Raw genomic sequence first — 22,890 nt, forward strand, 5'->3', positions numbered from 1 at the left:
CAGTTACTTATTGAACTACCTTCCCTAAACCTGAAAGGGAAGAGCTACAGCTGGCAAACCCCTGCTACTCTGTTCTGATACAGCTGCATTTCAAAGAGATACCTGCCATGACTTTCTGCAATCTCATGTACCTGAGGTGTAGGGGCAAAGTGGCGAGGCCAGAGTCTTTTCAGCAGTGTGTGGAGACAGGACAAGGGGAAATGGCCAGAAACTGGAACACAGGAAGTTCTGCACAAATGTGCGCAAGAACTTCTTTACAGTGAGGGTGACGGAGCACTGGAACAGGCTGCCCAGGGGGCTTGTGGAGTCTCCTTCTCTTGACCAACCTGGACACCTACCTGTGCAATGTGGTGTAGGGAACCTGCTTTGGCAGGGACTCTATGATCTCTAGAGGTCCCTTCCAACCCCTACGATTCTGTGATTCTGTGATTCTCATACCTCTGTCTGGTTGCACTCAGCAACCACAGCCAGGTAAGTTAAGCTCACACAAACACGCTGCCAAGTTCTGTCAGTTCCAGTAGCCCACTGCCTGCTGTAGGCACGTGAAGTACAAAACCTCATCACGCTGCCACCTTGACAGACACCACTTGGTTCAGGACACAGGGGTGAAAAGTACAGCGACAACTGCAACAGGCCATTAACTGCCAGTCTCAGAAAACTGAAGATAACATGGAAAGAGCCCTTAAACGGGTCACACATTGCAAAGACTCAAGGGGGAAAAAAAAGCTTAACAAAGTTCAAGAACATATGCCTGAATTTACATACGTGCTGTCCACCAAATGCATACATACACACTTAAGAAACAGAAGAACGTTAATCATGTTTTATCCCCTAAGCCCACAAAATCAAAAGCACCAGAGACATGAGACCTGCATCAGGTACAAAAATGTTTGAGAAAATATATTACTACAGAGGATAATCGCTGTTTGTTGGAGGAGGAGACTGTATCTTGATCATACAGCATCAAGAAATTGATGTTTTTTCATATCCTAGGTAGAATATCCTACCGGGGCAATGATGTCCTTGGCTTTGCAATGAGAAAAGCATGTTTTAGCACTGTGCATGGCCTTTCCCCCTCATTCTCCAGCTCTTATTAATCCTTGGTGGATTACAAAAGCAGAATTAGCACGCAGTTCCTTGGAAGTAGTTAAGAAAAGTTATGAAGGAAATACTGAGATTGCTTTTTTCATGGCAGTTTGGGGAAAGAATGCAAATTTCCCCTCGTTAACAACACGCTGTGTTTCTGCTTACATGAAGAGTTTCTATAGCACCGGCAAGCATGGCACCTCCACACAAAAGAGGAGCTCTGCAAACCATGGCGTTGTTTTTACTGGATTATATAAGAAACAACAGATAGATATTCCTTTCTCCAACCAAGACCTTTTTGGCAGAACCACCTGATTTCTAACCTAACCCAAGAACCAGGTAAACTAAAGAAGAAAGACAGCAGTGTGCTTTACTGGTCAATCCCCTGAGCAGCTGCTCTGTGTCCCCCCTGCTCAGACACTCACAATGTTTATTTATACTGCTGAACACAAAGCCGTTTAATACTCAGCAATATTGACTGCAGCTTGTCCTGTATCTGTGCCTTTATTTACCAGAAGAGAGGAGCAGCAGAGAATACTCACCGCTTTTGCGAAGACCCCCATAAGCTCTGGGAATTGATGTGTCAGGAGAGCCAGCATGGCTGTGAAAGAACATAGGCCAGCAGTGAAGAGGATGAAGAAGGGAAGCTCTTTCTTGGGGTAAACTGAAACTTCATGAAATGCTGCGGGAAAAAGAAGGAAGAATGCATTGTATGTAAGAAAACCAAACAACACTCTTACCTGGTTTAAACCACCACAGTCATGGCTAACGTTATGTGACTGATGTTTTAATTAGGATGGCCTATCAGATCTCAGTTCCTCACTGTCCTTTTAATTACACGCAATTAAAGGCTGTGGTCAGGTATATGGAACCTCTTTAACAGGTCTGTGTCTGCCGCTGTATGTTAAACCCTTCCCTGCTCAAACCCAACCATTCTACATTGACATGCATTTCCTGTACTGCAAGAGCAAAACATGATGCTTTGTGTACGCTGCTGAAAGAGACCCTTGCTTCTAGAATTTGAGAAGAAAAATGAGAGTGCTGAGCTATTTATTCTGCATGACTTTGTCATTCCTAAATCTCCTGACGCTCCACCCTCCCCTGCTCAGTATCCCTCTGAGTAAAGCAAGCAAAACACTCTAAGAGGTGTTGTTATAATTAGGGTGATTATAATGGGGTGGGGAGACACTGTCGGTTGCCAAGCGTTTCTGTGTAGTATCAGTGAGAATGAACTGGAAAGGAGAGCCTCGGAATGGGCGGATTTCAGCTCTGCTCCTCTCACCTTGCCTTTACTCAGATAGGCTCATTAAAAGTGGCAACACATTCTTTAGCCCAAAGCAGGGAGGTTATGACCGAGACACTACAAAGAGTGCAAATGCCCTCAAATCAGTGCTCATGGCAGAAGCGGGCTTTTACTTTTTGTTAGAAGCAGCTTTCTCTGGATTGATTCATCCCAATAGAGGATGCGAGTGAGGGATCTCCTTCCTTGGATCGACTCGTATTTATCCCCTCTGCCCTTGTGCGTGTCCCATGTGTGCTCACACAAAGTCCCGCTGACTTCAGTGAGAAAACATGTGGGAATGAAGTGTAACTGCTTGCAAGAGTGACTGCTTGGGCTCTTCCTCTGCATTCCTGTGCTTCCCTGCATGTGCTGCAAACAGTCCCATTAGCTTGCTCTGAAACACTTGCCGAGGGCTGGGCCCGCCTTTATAGCCTTTATTAGCTCTAAAACCTTGCCAATACATACCATTAATGTGTATGATAAATGACTGAGGTAATTTCAATCTCTTTAGGATGGCACACACATCATTACACGTAGAGAATCCTTTCTTATTATTTCGTGTTGCTTTTCAGAAGATGTCACAATAACTTGTCAGAGTAACAGCTGTGCTAATGATCCAGCTGTCCTCAGGCAGGTTTGATCTTGCCTTGGAACGTGAGTAGCTAATATGCCTGCACAAGACTAACACCGCTGTGCAGCCGCGCTCTTGGTGTGTTGTTTCCTAGGTAAATGATCAGACATATTTTCTACCGTCTTGGCAAGAGACAAGTAGCAAGATCTAACAGATTTATAGCTCCTCCGTAATCTCACTCCCTATCTCCACGCTGCTGACAACAATAAAGATAGATGATCGTTATGAACGATGGCCTGAAACTGCCTTTTGAACTGCGTGAGCTCCAGAGGTTTGCTATCACCTGAGTGCTCTACTCCAGTACACCCCATCTGAAAAACACCCATCAGTAGCACAAGATTCAGGTGAACATTTCCTTGGTGTCAATGATAAGCGAAGTTGAACGTACACGGTAGTAGTTCTCTATCTGCAGTTTCTGTACAAATAGGGTAAGGGTAGAAAAGATGTCCTTTTTCCAGTGGGTAGGGGATCATTCTGAAAGCTGGAAAGAAAACACCGTGCATGAATGACTGTAAGTGTGGTACCACCAGAGACATTTAATTGTAAACAAACAAAATTATATTGGTCGCAACCAGTGTATATATTGCTTAACTACGTGTCAGAACAGAAATCCACATTCAGCTTTTAATCCTGAAGACACGTCTTCTTTTACTCTTAGCAGTGTACAGTGTTACAGGTGCGTAAATACATGTTTGCAAGATCATAGCCCAATACACTTAAAATCCTATAAGGAAATGTACAGACTTCATCTTAGACTTTCAAGTAATATCAATCAGACAAGCCCAGAGAAACAGCTTTCCAACACAGCCACGTTCCCATCTTGTATTTGGCAATCAAAGATTAATAACTTGGCAATCAAAGATTAATACTCAATTATTAAAACCAGGCTCCCCAAATAAAGTCAGGTTTCTGATATAAATCTGCAGGTCATGGACAAAATAATACTTAATCTTATAAACTTTTAAAATTGAAAATAATAACAGAGAGGGAGGGAAAGGGATTACTCAGTCTGGCCTGCGATGATGTCATGGCCCATCTGAGCGCTGCTCGTGTAGTTTATGGAAACATTCATACACTTGACTGAATTACAGCTCTGCAATCAGTGCATCCCTTTCCATTATCCGATATATAATTCTTACTCTTAAAATGTCATCGATGTGTTTTTCTCACTATTCCTATGAATATCGGTCACCGCAGCAGTATTTTCCTCAGCAAACATCCTAGAAGCACTCACTGTATACCTTAGATATTAGGCACAGCAACCCCAACATGGTAATATTTCATTACCTCTTGCTCATAAGATAACAGAAGAATTGGCTTAAGATATGTAAGATGCCAATGTTTTCAGTTGTGCATGTGGCGTCTGAAATAACACTAGCCGTAACTTTTGTGCAATTACACCCATGTTTATTTTTGGTCACTGTGTTTAAAGCAGGGGAAAAGAAGGCAGAAATCCTCAGAGCAGAATTACAATGTGCCAGCGCAGCTCCAGCTGGCGCGTGGTATTCTTGTGTTTCAGTACAACTGAATATTGTTTAGAAATCAAAGTGTTATGCTTCCAATTTCAGTACATGGATTGGAGCCAATCTATGCTGCAGGTGTATGACTCACCATTGGTCACTGCTCTGTGGGAGACTATTGAGACAGATCTTAATAGATTTTTCCCTGTTGTCAGAAACTTCTTAAACCGAGATAGAAAATAAAAGATCTGCTGTTCCTTTGCTCTCTGTCAGTGAAAGACTTGCGTTTCTAATTGCTTGTGTGAAATAAAATTACCTACCCAATAATGTTGTTTTTTTAACGTGAGGAAGTGCAAAATACTGATGAATTATGCGACTCACTTTGAAAGGCCCTACAAGCTCTCCAAGCTATGTAGCCAGCGTGATTTTCCTTACATGACCTTGCTAGAGTCTGCCTTAATTAGGAATGACCTCCCATAAGGGGTCACCTTAGCAGTGCTCGTAATGTACCCCTAAGTGACTGATGATTGGCTCAAAGACAGCATTTAGTTCTACCTGATTTCTACAAGGTTAGAACTGAAGAGCACATACATATGGGCATTAACTTCCTACATACAAGCTGCTGAAGTGAGACTGGTGGGTACTGCTGGAACAGCTCAATATAAAGACACCACAAGCACACAAACACCTGGAAAGAATGTGATGGCAACTGACCATACATGGAGACTGTTGGTACAAACATGCGCTTAATTAAACTCATCTCCTCTGTCACGTTTCCACTGGATTTAGCTTAAAATTTGACAGAGATGATAAGGAAATCTTTGTCAAGGGAAGGATGTAAGAGTGACATAAATAGCTTAGTACATCCTTGCAGAATATTACGCATAGTAAGATATGAACCAAAAGTTGTAATTATTTGACTAAATCTGAGTGAAAACTTTAAATCCATGCCCATCCTCATGCATGAGGAAAATATGAAAAACAACCTAGAGGACTTCTCTCACTGAAATCACTATGCAAAAGGAATTACGGATTCTTCTTTACAGGTTATGCAAGAACAGTAATTTACATCTTGCAGGCTAATTAACAGACCAATATTTCATAATGAATTACATATTCAAATTGCTGTGGAGGCAATGAAGAGAGGAATCAGTTTGAGTAGTTAGATGGAAGGCCTTCAGGCATAGATGGTGAGAGCTCATATGTGGCAGGATGACCACAGTGTAAGTAGCCTACAGTGCCAAAAGCTGCTCCTGTAAGCTACCCCTTAGGTACTCCTCAGTTTAACAAAGGTCTGTTCCCACCTGTACTGGGAAGCTGTGTGACCAGGTGGCCAAGAAAGCCAATGGCGTCCTGGCTTCTATCAGGAATGGTGTGGTGAGCAGGACTAGGGAAGTCATCCTGCCCCTGTACTCATGCACTGTTGAGGCCTCACCTCAAGTACTGTGTTCAGTTTTGGGCACCTCAGTACAGAAGGGGCATTAAGGTGTTGGAGCAGGTCCAAAGAAGGGCAATGAGGCTTGTGAAGGACTTGGAGAATATGCTCTATGAGGAGAGACTGAAGGAACTGGGGCTGTTTAGTCTGGGGAAAAGAAGGCTGAGGGGAGACCTTACTGTTCTCTTGCAATATCTGAAATGTGCTCACAGTGAGAGCAGGGCTGGTCTCTTCTCAATGGTGACAGGTGACAGGACAAGGGGAAATGGCCTCAAGTTGAACCAGGGTAAGTTTAGGTTGGGTATCAGGAAAAAGTTCTTTACAGAAAGGGTTGTTAAGCACTGGAATAGGCTCCCCAGGGAGGTGGTTGAGTCACCATCCCTGGAAGTGTTTAAAAGCCATTTGGACGTGGTGCTCAGGAACATGATTTAGTGGAGGATTATTAGAGTTAGGGTAGTATGGTTAGGTTGTGGTTGGACTCAATGATCTTTAAGGTCTTTTCCAACCTGAGCAATTCCACGATTCTATGACTCTATACGGTATTCCATCTAAAATACTGCTCTAGAGTGATGGCATAAGAAGGTCTTGGGCTAAAGGATTTCTGTAAGCATCTTAAAAAGAAGAAATACTACAGAAGGGCAGCTAGTGAGAAAAAAGCACTGGGAAGGAGGTGTGACAACTTTTAAGTTGCGTTTCAAGCGGTAACTTCCTTTCAGTGGAAATTATCATGGTGACAGACTGTATGTTTTCTAAGAAACTTAAATGAGAACAGCAAATGGAGGAAGGAAAAGACAGTTGTGTAATAATGTATGAAAAGGCTGAAAGAAGGCAGCAGAAAGTGTAGCAGAAATAAATGGATTGGATTAGGGAACGGACAATCAGCATTAAAAAAGGCTGATTCTAAATAGTAGCTTTTATTTCCCTGGAACCTGAAATGAACATGTCTAAAAGACCATATTAGATCTGACTAAAGATCATACTCCAACCTCCTTCTCAAAGCAGGGTGATCTTCTCACTAACTCTGATCTGGCTGCTCAGGGCGATGTCCAGCTGAGCTCTGAGTGTCTCCAGGGATGGACATCCCACCACCTACCCACCTGTTCCAATCCATCACCACTTTCATTCTAAAAATATTTTTCTCACATCCAGATGGAATTTCTTGTGCTGAAACTCATGTCTACCACCTCTTTCCTTTGTGCCCTTCTGGGAACACTTTGACTCTGCCTTCCATGCTATCCCTATTAGGTGGTTAAAGACAGCAGCAAGACCCCCCTTCAACTACTGGAAGTCTCTTCTAAGCTGGCTAAAAACAGCTCCCATTGTGTCTTTCTTATATCAGCTTCTCAGGCATTCTAGTAGTCCTCCACTGGACTCACTCTATTTAATGAAAAAGGACATCAGAAAATATCATCTTGCTTTATACTATACATTAGTTTTATTTCCTCGTAAGGCACGTCCATGATTTCCCAAAATCAAAGCCTTCAATTAATGACAAACAAATTTCTGTAACTCCAGAATGAGAAAAGTTATTAAACCCTTATTCATGAGTAAAAAATATGTTGCAAAGAAGATGGGAAATTTTGTGTGGTGTTACACAGAAAACAGAATCCAAGACTTCAGAGATTTTTTTTCCCATTAAATGAGGCGTACATTTTCTGATTGAATTTGAAATATTTCAGTGTTAGTGAAACGCAACTGACCTCCAAAACTCCCCCATTCTATGCTTTACAAAATGCTTTCATTTTCTCACAACATTCAATCAAAATAATTTATGATCTTCTTTGTAAGAAAAAGAATTACTTACTGCCTTCCCATGTACAGTGTAAGAGATTCAATGCTCCCTCTACCCTTTTCCAGTGTTGAAGATGAAAGAAAGCATATGCTATTGCTTCACTGTCCCCTCTCTTCAGAATATGTTCAGGGGGCAGAATTAAGCTTTTCATTTCTAGGAGGTACTGCAATAAAAAAGCAGAGTACAATTATTTCAGAAGTAATAAAAAAGCTGCCTGCAATCCTACAGCGCGCACTGAAAGGTCTATTTCCCTGAAGTACTTCAATTCATAAGCGTTTCATCAGATGCGGAACATCACCAACTGCACTAGAAGATAATTACTGAGTTATTGCCAAAGACTACGATATGCTGACAGATGGTTCATGTTGTGCTCTTCAGCTGGAGGAGGAGGACTGTGGAGAATTCCAACATGAAATGTCTCTCTTATCAAAGCGGCAGAAAAAAAAAGTAGGCTCAAGGCAGAAAAGAGACTCTAATTACAAGAGCTTTTTAAATTAGAAGCATTTATAATAAAATGAAGACATTAAGCAGCTCGATGCACCTCACCCTTCTGTAAGGAAACAGGCGGTACTTTGCACACAGGCTGCTTTATTGCATTGCCATCAACAGGTTACCAGGCCCGCAAGTGCACAAGGTGAGCGGCCAGCAGGGCTACCAGCCATTTATAAAGTAACATCATTTACATAATGTAACAAATGTCAGATTTCTAGGAGAAAAAAATGCAACAGGCCTTGATGTTTAAGTTTGCTAACCAAAATATTGAACATGTGAAAATGAAACGCACCAGTGACCAAACCCACAAACAGTTCTCCCCATTATGAGATCCCCTATAGCAGCAGGTGAACAAAGTACAAGCAGGATTCATGGCACAGAAGAAGACAGAGCTCCTGAATGTTCTTTGAGCAGGTGACTTTCCTCCAGGACAGAAGTCACCTCACTGCTGGTGTTCCTTCCTTCCTGCTAGCAGAGGGGAAGATAGAACAGAGGGGAATGGACACATCTTGCTTTGGCATGCTTCAAAGGGGAAAGGATGACAGACAGGAATCAGAGGCTGCTGAATCAATCGCTGTCTCCTCTATAAAGGAGAATATTTACCACCTTCGCAGTAATTTTTCTCCAGTATCACAGGAGACCAACTGCTGTCCTCTTCCAGAACTCCCTAAAGCAAACGTTCTGCCCAATACAAGAGGCAACAAGTAGCAGGTGGGTCATGCACCACATGGACAGACCCTGACATGGAGTTGGATGAATTATAAGAGGCTGACAGTGACAGAAAGGAGGATTACAGAGAAAGGAGGGAGATGAGATTTCTCCTTCAGCCCCTAGGATAAAGGTATAAGGCTGCAGCACTCCTGGGAATAACAAAAATCTACAATATTTACTGACAGGCTGGCTGTTTTGGAGTAGGAAAATGAAGTTAAAGATATGAAAAAGGCTGCAGATTTTAGACACAGAATGGCAAAATTAAAGTAAGTCTGAAAAATAAGGTATGGACGATCACCAGCAAAGGAAGAATAAGCACGCAGCCCCTCGACTTTAGAGAGGTCTTTGTGTCTACACACTGGTCTCCGCCTTGGATGGGAAGAATGAGGGCTGCAGTATCTAAGGACTGCTGAGAACTGAGTGTGGGCTGGAAAGCAACTTGGCACACAGGTGATGGTAACCTTTACACAGCTCCTATCAGATAGTGGCATTTGTGAATGGGAGACTCCAGGGCAGCCTTGCACACTGGCTCTGTGATGTGTGAAAGAGGAGAAAAGGAGAAAGGGAACAAATGAGAATTCAAAACCATCCTTGAAGAAAGGAAGAGGAAAGGCCAGAAGGGGCCGAGAATCAAGTGGGCATGATGTGACGGAGGGCATCCTAAAACCAGACACCTCCTTGCCAGAAGCCAGGAAGGAGATGGAAAAGCAGGTAAAGGATCTGAAGGGAACAAGACTGAAGCAGAGAACTAAATGACAACACCAGGAACCAGGTAAGTGATTCAAAGAGGAAAGAAAAATCACACATTTCTGATTCAGGTCATTATTAAAGGAGGACAAACTAAATTAGCAGTGGGAGTAACGTGTGTAATAGCTGGACTTTCTATAAAGCCTTTCAGAAAAAAATAGTGTGTAGATTAGGTATTTTAGGTAGATTAGGGCAAGAAGCTGCAATTCAGTAGACAGGGCAGTATGGGAAGGGATTAACAATGGCAGAAAGAATTGAATAATGATCTGACGTGAGGAAGGGAGCTGCCAAGCTTACAGATACACAAAAGATGTTCTTATTGGCTGCCTACATGACTTTGCCACCCTATTAAAATCCCATGTCCTGCCTGTTGAGCAGAAAAATTCCTCCCTCATTACTCTACTGCAGCTACTTTCCCAAACAAGAATATCATCTGGTCCGGTATTATTCACGAAGGCTCACACAAAACTGATGGATGGCTCAGGTCTCATTCAGACCTTGTAACAGCTTTTGTTCTATGCACAAAGGTCAGACTCACCTTCTGGGCATATAAGCTATCAACTAATTTACTCTGGAAATATTGCCAGCAAGAATGCTAATTGTGCACAGACCCAGAGAGACCTCATCTAGAACACTGCACAGTCCTTATCAGGCACATTCAGAACCATAAAGGTCAACTTCTGCAAGTATGGAATCCAGTAAAGCAAAGACACGGCTAGCCTACTTTATGAGAGGACTCTTGGAAGCCTTCATTTGTTTAACCTACCTAAACAGCAGTACAAAATGGTACCTAGCTGAAGATTGAGCTTGATCATTAAGAAGGAGATATATGACTGTCCATGAAAATGCATTAATTTTGTATTCTAGAATATGCATCAATTTCTGTGTTGCTCTATTTCCAAGGAGAATTTCAGGGCATTGAGAGCCCTTTCAGCAGTAAAGTGTCATTTTACAGCGCATTTCTGAAGGCTGTGTCCAGAATACAGACATGCTAAGTAAGGCTAAGACAGGTATAGGAACCTGGCATACAGGTAAATGCCATAGCAGTGTGAACTCCTCTGGGCTTTACAAGGAAACAACCAACACTCTGAATAGATTCCCCAGAGCTGTACCTGATGATATACTGGCTTGTGAATACAACCATGACCTTCCATGCAAGTGGAAATATACCCTTAATGAGCATTTGGAAGATGCCAATGAAAACTAATTTCATTGTTATAATGCCTATAGGTGCAAACATTGTGCTAGCACCGTGCTAGCACTTCCTTGTGTATGTGAAGGGTAATAAGGTCGAGTCCATATTTTCTCACTTGAATTGACTGAATACACATTATTTGTTTCATAATATTGACCACACTCTCACTACTTCTCTGCTGGGACTGCTTTTAACATTCCAAATTAATAAGCTACTTCAGTGCCCCTTCATAAAATAAATCTGTATAAAATAAATCAATCCATCTCAGGAAGATTTTTCCTCAGTCCTGCATCTTGCCTCTGAAATTACAGCTCAGGCTGTGAATAGGCAATAGTCACTGCTGCACCTGTGACAGCATCCCTCCAGGCCAGAACATGAGAATTTAACATTGCTTGAACAGGAACTCTCTTCCTCCCCGTGGGATGAACAGCACAAGCTTCATGCAGCTCAGAAATACTGGATTCTACATGCCCAGAGAAGCCAACTGCAGGTCATACAACAAGTTTGCATTGGATTGATGGTAATTAACAAGGCTGGCCTTTTTACTGGGGATATAACAACAAATCACTGTCTCACTGAACAGTTAAAACCCCTCTTTAAACATATCTGGAATAGTTTCTCTGTAATATCATGGGGTGTGTAGAGTGGATTCCTTTCCCATCTGCTAAATGAATTTGTTTTCATTATTTGTTTCTATTAGCAACTACAACTTACTAGAAACCACAGAGCATTCAAAGACACACAGTCCTCATTGAAAATAAAATAAAAAAGGTAAGAAATAATAAAGAATGAAAGTGAAAACAGGTCAATCTTTAGAATGGTTATGTTCTTTCACAAAACAGTTTATACACAAAACTGGCATTTCTTTAACTAATAGTAACATTTAGTCTGAATGTTCAAATTCAGGCCCTGGCTTACATGGCCACCCCACACAGCTGCGTGCAGGGCACAGTTTTGTCTCAATTTTAACAATCATATATGTGGACCAACACTTGTTTTCTCTCCCTTTGACTTCACTAGATTCAAAGTTCTTACCAATGACACAAAGGATGATTTTTGGTTGGGGGATGTGAGGGGAGTTTATCAAGATGAGCTTGAGAGAAGGGAGCCACGCAAATCAATTCAGAAAGGGTGTTCCACAATTGAGAAACATCTCATAAACAGCTGTTGTATTTTATCAGCATTAACTTGGACTGCTGCATTACAAATAAGTGGGGAAGATCCAAAAACAACATATAAATAATGCTAATGAAGTCTTCTGTGCATACATACATACTTTTCCATACACCCCACAGACTATGGACTGCCACGACCTAAGGTGTACTACCCTCTTGTTTCTGTATGAAATCCTCTGGAATTACAATCATACCCCAACTGTGGCACTAAAACCATTTGTTTCACTCTTGATTTTTTGAGCAGCGTTCTGTCAGACACAGTCAGCACATTTCCCTGGGGCCAACACTGCTGCATGTGATGCTGTATTAAAGCAAAGGTATTCCAGACTACAGAATCTCTCTTAAGACAGAGATGGATGGATGGATATCAGACAAGTGATAACAAGCAAGCAATCCAATTTGATATGATTCTTCTCTTAGTGGAAATCAAAGCTCTCTGCTTTATTTTTCCTGCTAAACTTCTGACTTATACTGACTATTGATATGCTTTTCTCCTACTAAAAAGAATCCTGAAAATATTCTTCTTGGTTAACTGCTTATTTTTCACAAAGTTAACATCTGCCAGGGTATAAAACTGCATTTTGCAATAGCTGAGTTGTTTCAGCAACATTAACAAGACAACCTCCACAGACAGAGGCAGTACCTTTCATCAGTTCAGCCAGGTTGGCTGCCCAGCTTCCTGGATACAGGTAGCAAATTGCACTGAGCCCTGTATTGCCTTGATTCACTAAAAAACCTAATGCCTCCATGTGGCATATCTTGACTCCAACCTAATTCAAAAACAATGGCAACGTATTAGCTGTAGCTGAGGCTTAATGGACTGATCTCTGGGAATCAAACTGTCATCAAAACATACTTAAAAAGAAAAAAGGAAGAGCCCTGAGCCAGAAGAATGTTAATTGCTGGAAGGAAGGCTAAAGGAAGACTTGTGCATACACTGGTCCCTGCACAGAAGATAGGTGTATTTGCAAGGTTTCTTTGTGTAAAGATAAGAATCTGTGACTTTCAAACTCTTTCTTCTCAAAGAGTTCCTATATCTTCAAAGAACACTTGAATTAAAGTGTAAAAACTAAATCTGACCTCTGCAGTATTGTTATGGAACAATGGATTGGAGTCTGGACACGCATCTCCTATGGAAAATCAGCTGCACTGTTAGAGACCAATGGTGGTTTGACACAAACCTGTATCAGGCCAGTGGAAGACCTGGTCTCCCTTTGTTGCTGAGTACAGCAACATCTCTCAGTACATTCAGGATGTGTTCCCTGCTCTCTCCCTGTGTCATCATCTCATCAGTATTAGTCTGCAATTTCCAGCTAAATGCATATCCAATAACAATCTTTTTCTATGTGGTAATTCTAAATTTTAACGATTTGCACAGAAAATGGTAAAATTTTCTTTTGAGACCATAAATATACCGAAACATTTACTTTTTATTTCTATCTAATAGTGTAGCCTCTTTTGAAGATTCTGCTGAGACTTCAGCAAATGCTTTCAATAGTATGTCAGTTTTATGACTTCTCTATTTCTCACCCTGAACAAAAGACTCATTAGTGTTTAAACTCTAAGGAAGCTTTTGAGGACATGTTAGTTTTGTAGCATTGCTAGATTTTCTGTGATGGTGCTCTCTATAACTTATCTCCATTTCATTTAGAACAAAATGGATTTGACTTCAACCATAACTGAGTGGAAACTGAGGTGTAATATCCATACTCGGCACAAAATTATAATCACGTATATGCTACTGACACATACATATGTTATTGACACCTTAATAGCCTTTAGCTATAAGCAAAGAGAATGTGAGTGTTAATATGAGTTACCAAAGCAAACAGAATATGAGTGTGAAATCAGCAGTGCTGCATATTAGTCTGTAATGGGCTACGCTGTTTTAATGTCAAGGTATGAATTCAGAAAACCCAAACTCTGCTGTCATTTCTACCTCATTATCCTGATAATTTATACTTTTCACAAAGCCTTTTAATTTCCAAGTAACTGACTTTGAAATTCAAAGCGAAGGAATCAATTAACAAAGTGAACTAGACTCACAAATTAGGACCAGAATTTCATTACATTAGAAATACAGAGGATAGCAGTTTGTACTTCGTGTGTGGGGATACTTGTCAGAAAGGGAGTTTCAGTCCTTTATTGAAGCCACCTAGCCAGGAGTGTGTAGGTGAGACCAAGTCACAAGCAATGAGTAAAGCACTGATCTGCACAAGCACAGCAGCATGTCAGAGGGGTGGAAGTGCAGAGATAAAGGAGTAGCTGCCACAACTTACAATAAATTAGATTTTGCAATGGAAATCAAGCCAAAGAAAAGAATGCACAAGTATAAACAGAAAAAGAACAAGCAAAAAAGGAGTAAGTGAAGACATACATAGACTCAGCTTCACAGTAATGTTGAGCATGGGAACAACAGCAGGATGGATATTAAGAGCATGTACAGAAGTGGAAACCACTGCAGCCATTAATCTCCATTCCTGAACAGTGAAAGAACTGGCACTGGAAACTGCCAGATTTGCATTACAAACTTAAAACAAAGATCCTCATTCAGAATCAGGCGATCCAGTAATGAGAATTATAAATGGAGTACTGCTTATTCAACGGAGAGAAACAATGTGTATGCAATAAAATAGACTTTGAAGTGAAAAAAAATAATCAAAAGCAAGGAGGTAAGAAAACAGAACGGGCTCATAAAGAGAGCTCATGACAAGCAAAACTGCTATCTCGCCATTTTAAACAAGGATGAAACTAACTAGTCTTCAGGAAAGCACTTTAAAAGCTTTGTCCAGAACAAGATTAGAATAGAGAGGTAAAGAGATGAACAAGAGAAAGTTAATGACTGTGCTGGTACAAGAACCATTGGGATGGAAGAAGGTGAACAGCTCCACTGGAGAAATAATCTTGGGACCAAACATCCCTGGAAAATAGCTGCTTCTTTCATAGTCAGTGCAGAAACAGGCACATTGAAGGGAAAGTCTCTCTAGAGATGTCTAACACAGCTCCCTCTTGCCACTGTCTGCAGAGAATGTCTAGGGGACTTTATTAAGCAGCCTAACTTTCCGATAGCTAAACTATGCTATTTAGTGGGTGGCATAACAGATATATGTTACAGAAAAAATAATTCCTGAAATGCATGAGAAAAAAAACTTTCTCCAGTACATGTGTACATGAGGGAGAAAGTCAGAGTTCAGCTTGAGCAGACCTGGTGTTCAACACCAGCTAATGAAGAGGTTCCCTATATTAGGATAATCCAGTCTTCTGCTCTCCAGCAAAGGCTGCTCGCTTTCACTGGGCAATACAGGTTCAAACGAGCTTTGCAAGGTGAGGTTCAATGATCCAAGGGCCAAAAAACGTCTGCTGCTATTTTGCCTTTACAATGAACTCACAGACTACCATTTGAGTATCAGGTGAAAAATAAAATATTTTAGCTTTTAGTAGCCACAGGCAAGATTCTTACTGCTGAGAAACATATCCAGGGAGAGAATTAGGACATTACAACATAAATCCTTCTTCTTAATGAACTCTGGAGTTCTGAGTGATTTTTCATCTCAGATCTATGTGTTCTCAGAGCTTAGTGACAGGTGCTACATAAGGAATTACTAATGCAACTTATTTGAAGCATACTATGAACTCTAAACATAAGCTATTTGTGTAGCATATAAAAATATATTCTTTTATGTAGTTATCAAAACAAAAAATGACGCTATTTTAAACTAGAAGATCTTTCATGGCTTTTATGTAAGGAATAATCTGTCCCTATGTGTTCTGTTCTGCTGCACAGCACTTGGTGGTATCTACTACTACAATTCAATATATAACTCTTGGTCACAAAGACTCACTTCAGCTAAAATTTCAAGAGGCCCACATTAGAAGATACTTCAGGTTGAATACCAGAAGGAAAAAACATGCTATCATCTTATTTGGCCTCCCAGTGTTTGCTCCCCTTTCCACTACATCACTTGATAATCTAACACAATAAAACAGATGATAGAATCTCGGCAGTTTTAAAGCTACAGCAGTACTTTCACCATACTCACTTTTGGCACATGTGGATTAAATTCTACTGCTCTGTGAATAGCTTCTACTGCATTCATCTCTGCAGTACTCAGCCCTCGCCTTGAGGCAGCCTCTGGAGAAAATCTAGAAAAGCAAAGAAAAAAACACACTGGGTCAGAAATGCTGGTAGGAAAAGGACAGAAAAGTAATTAATTAGACCATGGGCCCATATAAGCAAACTGAATCAATTTCCTGGGTTCTCCAAATTTCCAAAGTAAGTGGAAACTGAACAAATTATTATGTCAAGGACAATGAATATCTTAGCAGAAGTGGAAAGCATGTTTGTAGCCAATCATGGCAGGAAATCAGTTGAAATAGTCAGCTCTTTCTCTGTCACTAATCTAAATTTGCTCTAGGTACCTTTTCTAAGGGGCGTATTGAAGGCTAAGGTTGCAGAAAAAAATAAAAGTGAAAAAACCCAATGCCAAATAATTGTTGGAGGGTTTCTATTAAAAACAGGTTTTGGGGGGTTTGAGGGAGGTCCCAACCCAATGCCCCTGGGTCAGGTTGGGATGGAAGCACGATGCAGCAGCAGTAGCAGGTGGTCTACTGGCCGCAGCACCATTGAAGGTAGCATGCCCAAACTGTGGGCGAATCATCTGCCCCAGTGAATGAAAAACCAGACCATGCAATCTCTTTCTCACCTCACACCCCACGGCTAACTCCAGAGCTGTACTTGGCAGGCAGACACCACAGGGAAAGCTGTGACAACCTTAGCCCTGCCCTCCCAAGCTGGAGTCGCTGTGTAGGGAGGAAAGATGTTGCAGTAGGTACTGGCGATCTACAGGATAAAAAGAATGAAAGAAAATTACTTAGATCTTGATGTGTACATACACTTTAAAAGCAAAAACTGTCAGGATGTCACTCAAGAAAATGGCTTTCCACTCTACTTGCTTTCCAACTTTAGGGAGGCATTCGACCCTCAGGTGCACAGACACAACTCCTGCCTGGGATTTGTGTGAAGGCATCTGAAAGCAGAATTGAATTGGGATCTTTGAGTTCCATCTCACAAAGAGCTGAGCGCGCTTTTGGAATGGGCCGGTACTCTCAAGTCTACAGGCAAAAAGTATTTGTGCTCAGCGCCTTGGAAGGTTGAGATCCAAGAGATAACCATAACAGGAATGAGCAGATATTTGTGTGTCTAAAAATATGAACAACGCCTACCTCTCAGAACCCCTGACATGGTAATGCTAAATGCACCTGCCACTACCTAAGCAGTCTTTTGACAGCTTTTGTAAAGTGACATTGTTATCAGTGTATCCACATTTATTTATTACCTTTTTGGGATCAGGTTTACAGAAAGTTGAAGATGTTCAGCCACACAGCACCTTTCAGTTGAATTTTCACCGTATTGACTAGAAAGCCAAGGCACACCCACCACAGCATCTTTTAGTCGTATATTCATTATACTACCTAGGAAGCCAAAGCTCACCTAGATAGTATATACAGAAGTAAAACATGAAGTGAATTTAGGCTATTTCTCTTCTTCTTCTCTAATATTTGAAGTGCAATGTTTACTCACTGCAATTTTTTTTTAGATATAAATCGATTTTGTGAATTTCTGCAGGACTGAACTATCCTGCTTGCTCAACAGATTGTCAGGGTGTGGGCTCAGCTAAGAAAAATCTTCAGTTAAATCAGGAATTTTGCTGGAGAGTGGTTCTTACGCACTTACTTGTCAGAGACAGCTCTGGCTTTGAGCAACGCAGCTGTGTAACATATTGTTGCTGATTTTGGTAAGCTTATATCTGGAAAAGAAAGAAAAAAGTAAATATCAGAACCCTTAAAAGTCTGAAGAAAGACAAAAGTGTTTGATACTTCAAAGTATGCACAGGATGTACAAAATTAAGTGAATTCAGAGTACGTTCTGTCCTTGGGACTCGTACTACCACGTTACGTTGATTTTAAACCTCCACTCAAGTTAAATATATACACTTTAAGACTTATAATAGTGAATTGCTACTTGAGTAGCAAAAGAGGTCATGGAGAACTAATTCAAAGTGTGGCATGACAAAGATATAGTGAAAGAATTCATAATTTGTTTCATAAACATAAAGGTAAGCTGGAAAATGTGAAATATCCAAGAAATAGATGAGGGCTATCTTGTTCCATCCTTCTGTTTTCACCAAGAAGCACTTGTTTAATCTGCATACGTGGCAACTATACAAGTTAAGACAGATATCTAAGTGGATTTTACAACAAGTAAAAAACTTAGTTAAAGATCAACAAGAAAATAAGGTGCTTTGCCTCTTAAGGAAATTTTGAACAAAAATACTCATCAGGCAGTCTCTGGCCATTTTATATTGTCTCAGATATGAAAAGCAGCTGTAACCCTGACAAAACCCATTAGTACAACTTTATGTATTTGTTCTCCACCAGCAGATTGGCACAAAGCATCCAAAGGATTGTAATCAATACTGCATAATAAACTTTAGCCATAGGTTTTTTCTTACTGGTGTAGAGAACAACTGATTTCCACACTAGTGATCTACCTAGCAGACACACTATATAATGATCAACATATTCCAGTATAAAAATGTTAAAGATTACACTTAAAGGAAACAAAACAAACAAACAAACAAACCCAACACTCAGAGCTGGATTCTGTACACAGCACAAAGCCTACTTCAGTAAAACCTACTACGTTATCAAAAGCATCATCCTTAGAAATAATACTACAGCTTTGTACAGTAAATACTGAGCACACAAGGTACTGGACTAGGCCAACTGTAAGAGTGGAAGCAAACTATTGTTATAAGAAGTACCTATCCCTCAGTTTGTCCATAAAGGCGAGACGTACAAAAGTTGTTGGGGGCAATGGCGAAAGGTAATATTGGCACAAGGATAAACAGTTAAGTTTACTTAATTTACTTAACATTAAGTTTAAACTGGGGATTAAAAGGAAGTTTCTAAGAAGTGAAGTTTATAGGCAGATCTGCAGGTAGAATAAGGGGGCAAACAAAACACCGAATTTTAGGATGGAGCTTTCACAGCTCACAGAAAGTGTAATACCATGTAGTGAATACAACAGCAGGCAACCTGACTTACCCAGGAGGGCTCTTCCAGACCTGTGCTCCTAATAAGCGAGCAGCAGTTATTTGAGGATAATACCTACAGTCCCTTGGTAACAGAATACATACACACAAATGTTCATGTTTATGTTGCTGTGGAGATAGTGATCACCCTCGCTAGGCCCATGCTTGCTTCCCTCCTGCATTTTGCTTTTTGCTTGCTCCATACTGGACTACACATATTTAGTTCTTCTATATCTTGGCCTGAGTGCTAACATACTTTAAAATCCTCATATAATTTAGGTCTCATTTCCTAAATTGCACTCTCATATTTTAGAAAAGAGCATAAAGCAGCTATGCCTGGTTACAACTTGAACTTATCAAAGGAATCAAATCTAAATTAGCCCTAGGAGATAAGTCCCCTGTCAGGAACGAAAGTGAAGGTATTCATAAATGAGTGTGTCCAGCTCTTAGAGCCATCTGGGAAAATATCGTCACATATACTATTTTCCACCCTTCTATTATTACATGTGGAGCTCCCACAATGTGCTGAAATATGTGACTGTGATTCTGTTGTCGAAACCATCAAGACATTTGTGCTTAGTAAGAACTGACATGACTCTAAAAAAAAAAAAAGACTTTCCTTCTTTATTGTTTTTGCCTTCAAACTGAATACAAAATAGACTTAATTAAAAACCAATTTCTTTGGATTAGCCTCAGTCAGCTAATGGAAGGGCTGGAAAAGTGAATTCTTCCTAGCTGTTTGCTTCATAAATGGCTGTTTTTGAGAGTGAACTAATGGAAAAATACTATGGATAGAGACCTGCAACCATAACACCACTATTTCCCTGACTCATGATATCCAGAATATGCCATACATCATCTAAATAGGTCTTGGGGTTTATGACTCTCATAAAACAGCAACTAAAGCTAGAAATGATGAATCTGAATACAGACTAGTGCAGCATTCCTTACCCAAATCACCAGAAAGCCCTAAGTAGGAAAAGATGAGCATGTTGCAATTGCTTTACTCATTAATAATCAAAAATCTAAGTCATTAATAAGTAATTATTCCAACCTCCCTCCCCCCCACGCCCCCCCCTTTTTTTTACCCTAATGGATATGTTATTCCCAAGTCAGCAGTGAAGATTCCTATGGGCTTAACTTCAGATAGGTGAGTAGTCTTATCAGTGTTAAGAGGACTTAAATATTTACTGAAATAAGCTGCAAATCTTGACCATATTTTGCACAGTTCTTTGCAGACAGAGAGTCCTCCCTTGTACAGTACTGAAAACTACATTTAAGCTGCCAGACTCATTCATACATTTCTAAAAACACAACTGTTAATTACATTAATAAACTGGAAAAAGTTTTGCAAAGACATAAAACAAAACAAAAAAAATAAGATGGAATATAGGACACATTGTGCTCTGGCTTGGTGCTGATCTCCAGTGCTGATTTTCTCTCCCTCAGTATCTGCAGATTCTGGTGTTGAAGTGATAGGCCAACACTTGCCTTGTCAGCACAGAACTCCCCCAGTTCTGCACCTGCAGACTATACTGTCAGCTCTTGCACAGGTGGCAGAAGGAATTCCTTGTGGGAAAGACTGAAAGTGGTCTAATACATAAATATGTGTCAGCTGGATGAGTGATGACAAAAGAGAGGTGCAGTCATCTAGAAAGATACAAGTTTTATGGAAGAATGTGGATTAAGCAGATAAAAATGGTTAAAACAATAGTAATGGGATGGAATTCAATAATGGCAAATATGAACTGAACATCAGGGGAAAAACACTTTGTCAGACAGATCTACTGTCTTGTGGTGTCATCTCCCACAAGAACTGTCATTTCCTGAGCTCTCTCTCCCCCCAAAAAAGGTTAGAATAGATGCTGGAGGGAGCAAAACAAATAAGAAGTGTTCTGTTCTGCCATGAGCACAGCTAGCACTTGAACTGTTCAGATAAGGACGTATCTTGAAGCTCACTGCTGGTTGTAAATATATCATAGCTGAGATAAACATCTTGGTGGCCAGGCAGGTGTCAATTCCCTTGACTTTACTGTGCTCAGTCATACATGCATCTAGAGGGGAAGGAAACATTTCTCCCATAGAAGACTTAAAAGATCAAGACTGGTGCAGTTAGTTTAGACTTTCTGTGGTGTTGTAAAAACTGGAGAAACAGCCAATCCACCAAAAAAACCCAAACACAATCATACAGCTAAAAAGCCAATCAGTTGGTAAGGACAGAGAACTGATGGAAAGACCAAGTAACAGGTAACAAGTGATTTTGAGATAAAGAAACCAGTTTTCAGATCCAGAAACTGAAGGAGAAAATTTAATGGGAAAAAGGACAAACCATTCTCCTGGCAGTGCTGTTAACCAAACTGGAGGCATTACCTGTTGGCATTTGAGATGGTAAGAAGGCTTGGGTTGACCTTAACTACGAGGAACTTAAGGCCTCTCTTCCAAATAAACTGAACTACTACAAAATACCATGAATTTTGTAGTTGCTGCCATATTGCCACTTGCTATTATCTTTAACTCAGAGAAAAACTTTCTGCACTAGAATGGAGAGGAAATATCACATTAGCTACACCAGGTAAAAATCTCCTCAGTAGTATCAGACATTATCACGGTAATGAAACCGATGACCTGCAGCTATCAAATATGAAAATATACACAAAAGCTCTGGAGACCATAGCTGATATAAATGAAGACTCCATCTGATTAGCTGATCGATCTGCAACTATTTACCAAAGAAATGCAGTGAAGTTTGATGTAATTAAAATTTACATATTTCATAAATTGTAAGGACACAAAAAAGGACGGGGGGGGGGAGACTGTAAGAAGCAGAACTCTGAATGCGCTGCCTTTAAGAAAACTAATTTCTCTACATTAATTATTTGGATTTCAAGGTCCAAATTCCTTTTATGTTTGACTTTCACAGGAAAATTAGTCAAACAGAGTAACTCTGCAATCTGTGCTCCAGGACCAAATAAGAATACTAACTCGTACTATTGACACTAACTTAGAGCAGGACTGTCTGAAGTAAGCAGTTACCAAATACAAGTGTAATAGCGTGGAGCAGAATGAGACCTTCTTAAATAAAAACACACACACAACAAAAGACAGAAACAAACAAATCAAAACCCTCACACTTGATTTTTGTACATATTAAATTCTAAATTCTCTTTTCTAACGAACTCTGAATTCAGAACTGTCTATATGGTGATGTGATCCTTCTCCTTTGCAAGTGTTTAAGTGAAAGGAGGATGATGACAAGGTGATCCTCCTGACAGAAGGTTTATATTCTCTTTGATAAACACTGACTTTAAAGAAATAAGAAAACAAGGAGTGCTTTAGGGAGCAGCCACTGCATCACTACAACTACATAAAAACAGGCCTCTATCCTTTTTAAATTTTACTTTCAATTACCAGAAAGGTCTGAGTTTTCACACAACGCTCAGGTAACCAGAGAATAACAATCAATCTGGCTGCCCATGGAAGTTAATAAACCATTTGTTCTAAGTATCACAACAAGGAGATCTACTCCACTAGAAAACAGTCAGTTCTAAAAGCAAGGGAAGAGCAGCTAAACATTATCTACTGTGAATACCAGAAGCTTATTCCATCAGCATCAGTCTCTTCAGCATCCATAACTATTTCTGCTGTAAATAACACGGATGTGTGTCAAAACAGAGCCAAAACTTCTTTTAGAATTCAATGGTATTTAGGTCATCTGCACTCTATTGACAGGCACTGAACTCTGAAACTATAATGATGTAGCTCTGCAACAGTGCATGACTTCCCACTAATG

At 40.4% G+C, this 22,890-nt stretch overlaps 1 protein-coding gene across 5 annotated transcripts in view; it reads right to left on the reverse strand.

Moving 5' to 3' along the window:
- ST7 (suppression of tumorigenicity 7) overlaps positions 1 to 22,890 on the reverse strand; it is a 109,717-nt gene that overhangs the window by 1,335 nt on the left and 85,492 nt on the right. For 3 of the 5 annotated variants that reach the window (XM_015853627.3, XM_015853597.3, XM_015853608.3), the window contains exons 10-14: positions 17,741 to 17,813; positions 16,047 to 16,149; positions 7,699 to 7,849; positions 3,388 to 3,480; positions 1,629 to 1,768 (exon numbers count right to left, since the gene is read on the reverse strand). In XM_015853627.3, the coding sequence (XP_015709113.1) occupies positions 1,629 to 1,768; positions 3,388 to 3,480; positions 7,699 to 7,849; positions 16,047 to 16,149; positions 17,741 to 17,813 (560 nt within the window). Of the gene's footprint in view, positions 1 to 1,628; positions 1,769 to 3,387; positions 3,481 to 7,698; positions 7,850 to 16,046; positions 16,150 to 16,709; positions 16,847 to 17,740; positions 17,814 to 22,890 lie in introns of all 5 variants that reach the window. The other 2 variants (XR_014939270.1, XR_014939277.1) reach the window with 2 other exon arrangements.

The sequence above is a fragment of the Coturnix japonica genome, chromosome 1 (assembly GCF_054131305.1).
Source record: "Coturnix japonica strain WE chromosome 1, WE-NBRP24, whole genome shotgun sequence".
Classification (NCBI taxonomy): Eukaryota; Metazoa; Chordata; class Aves; order Galliformes; family Phasianidae; genus Coturnix; species Coturnix japonica.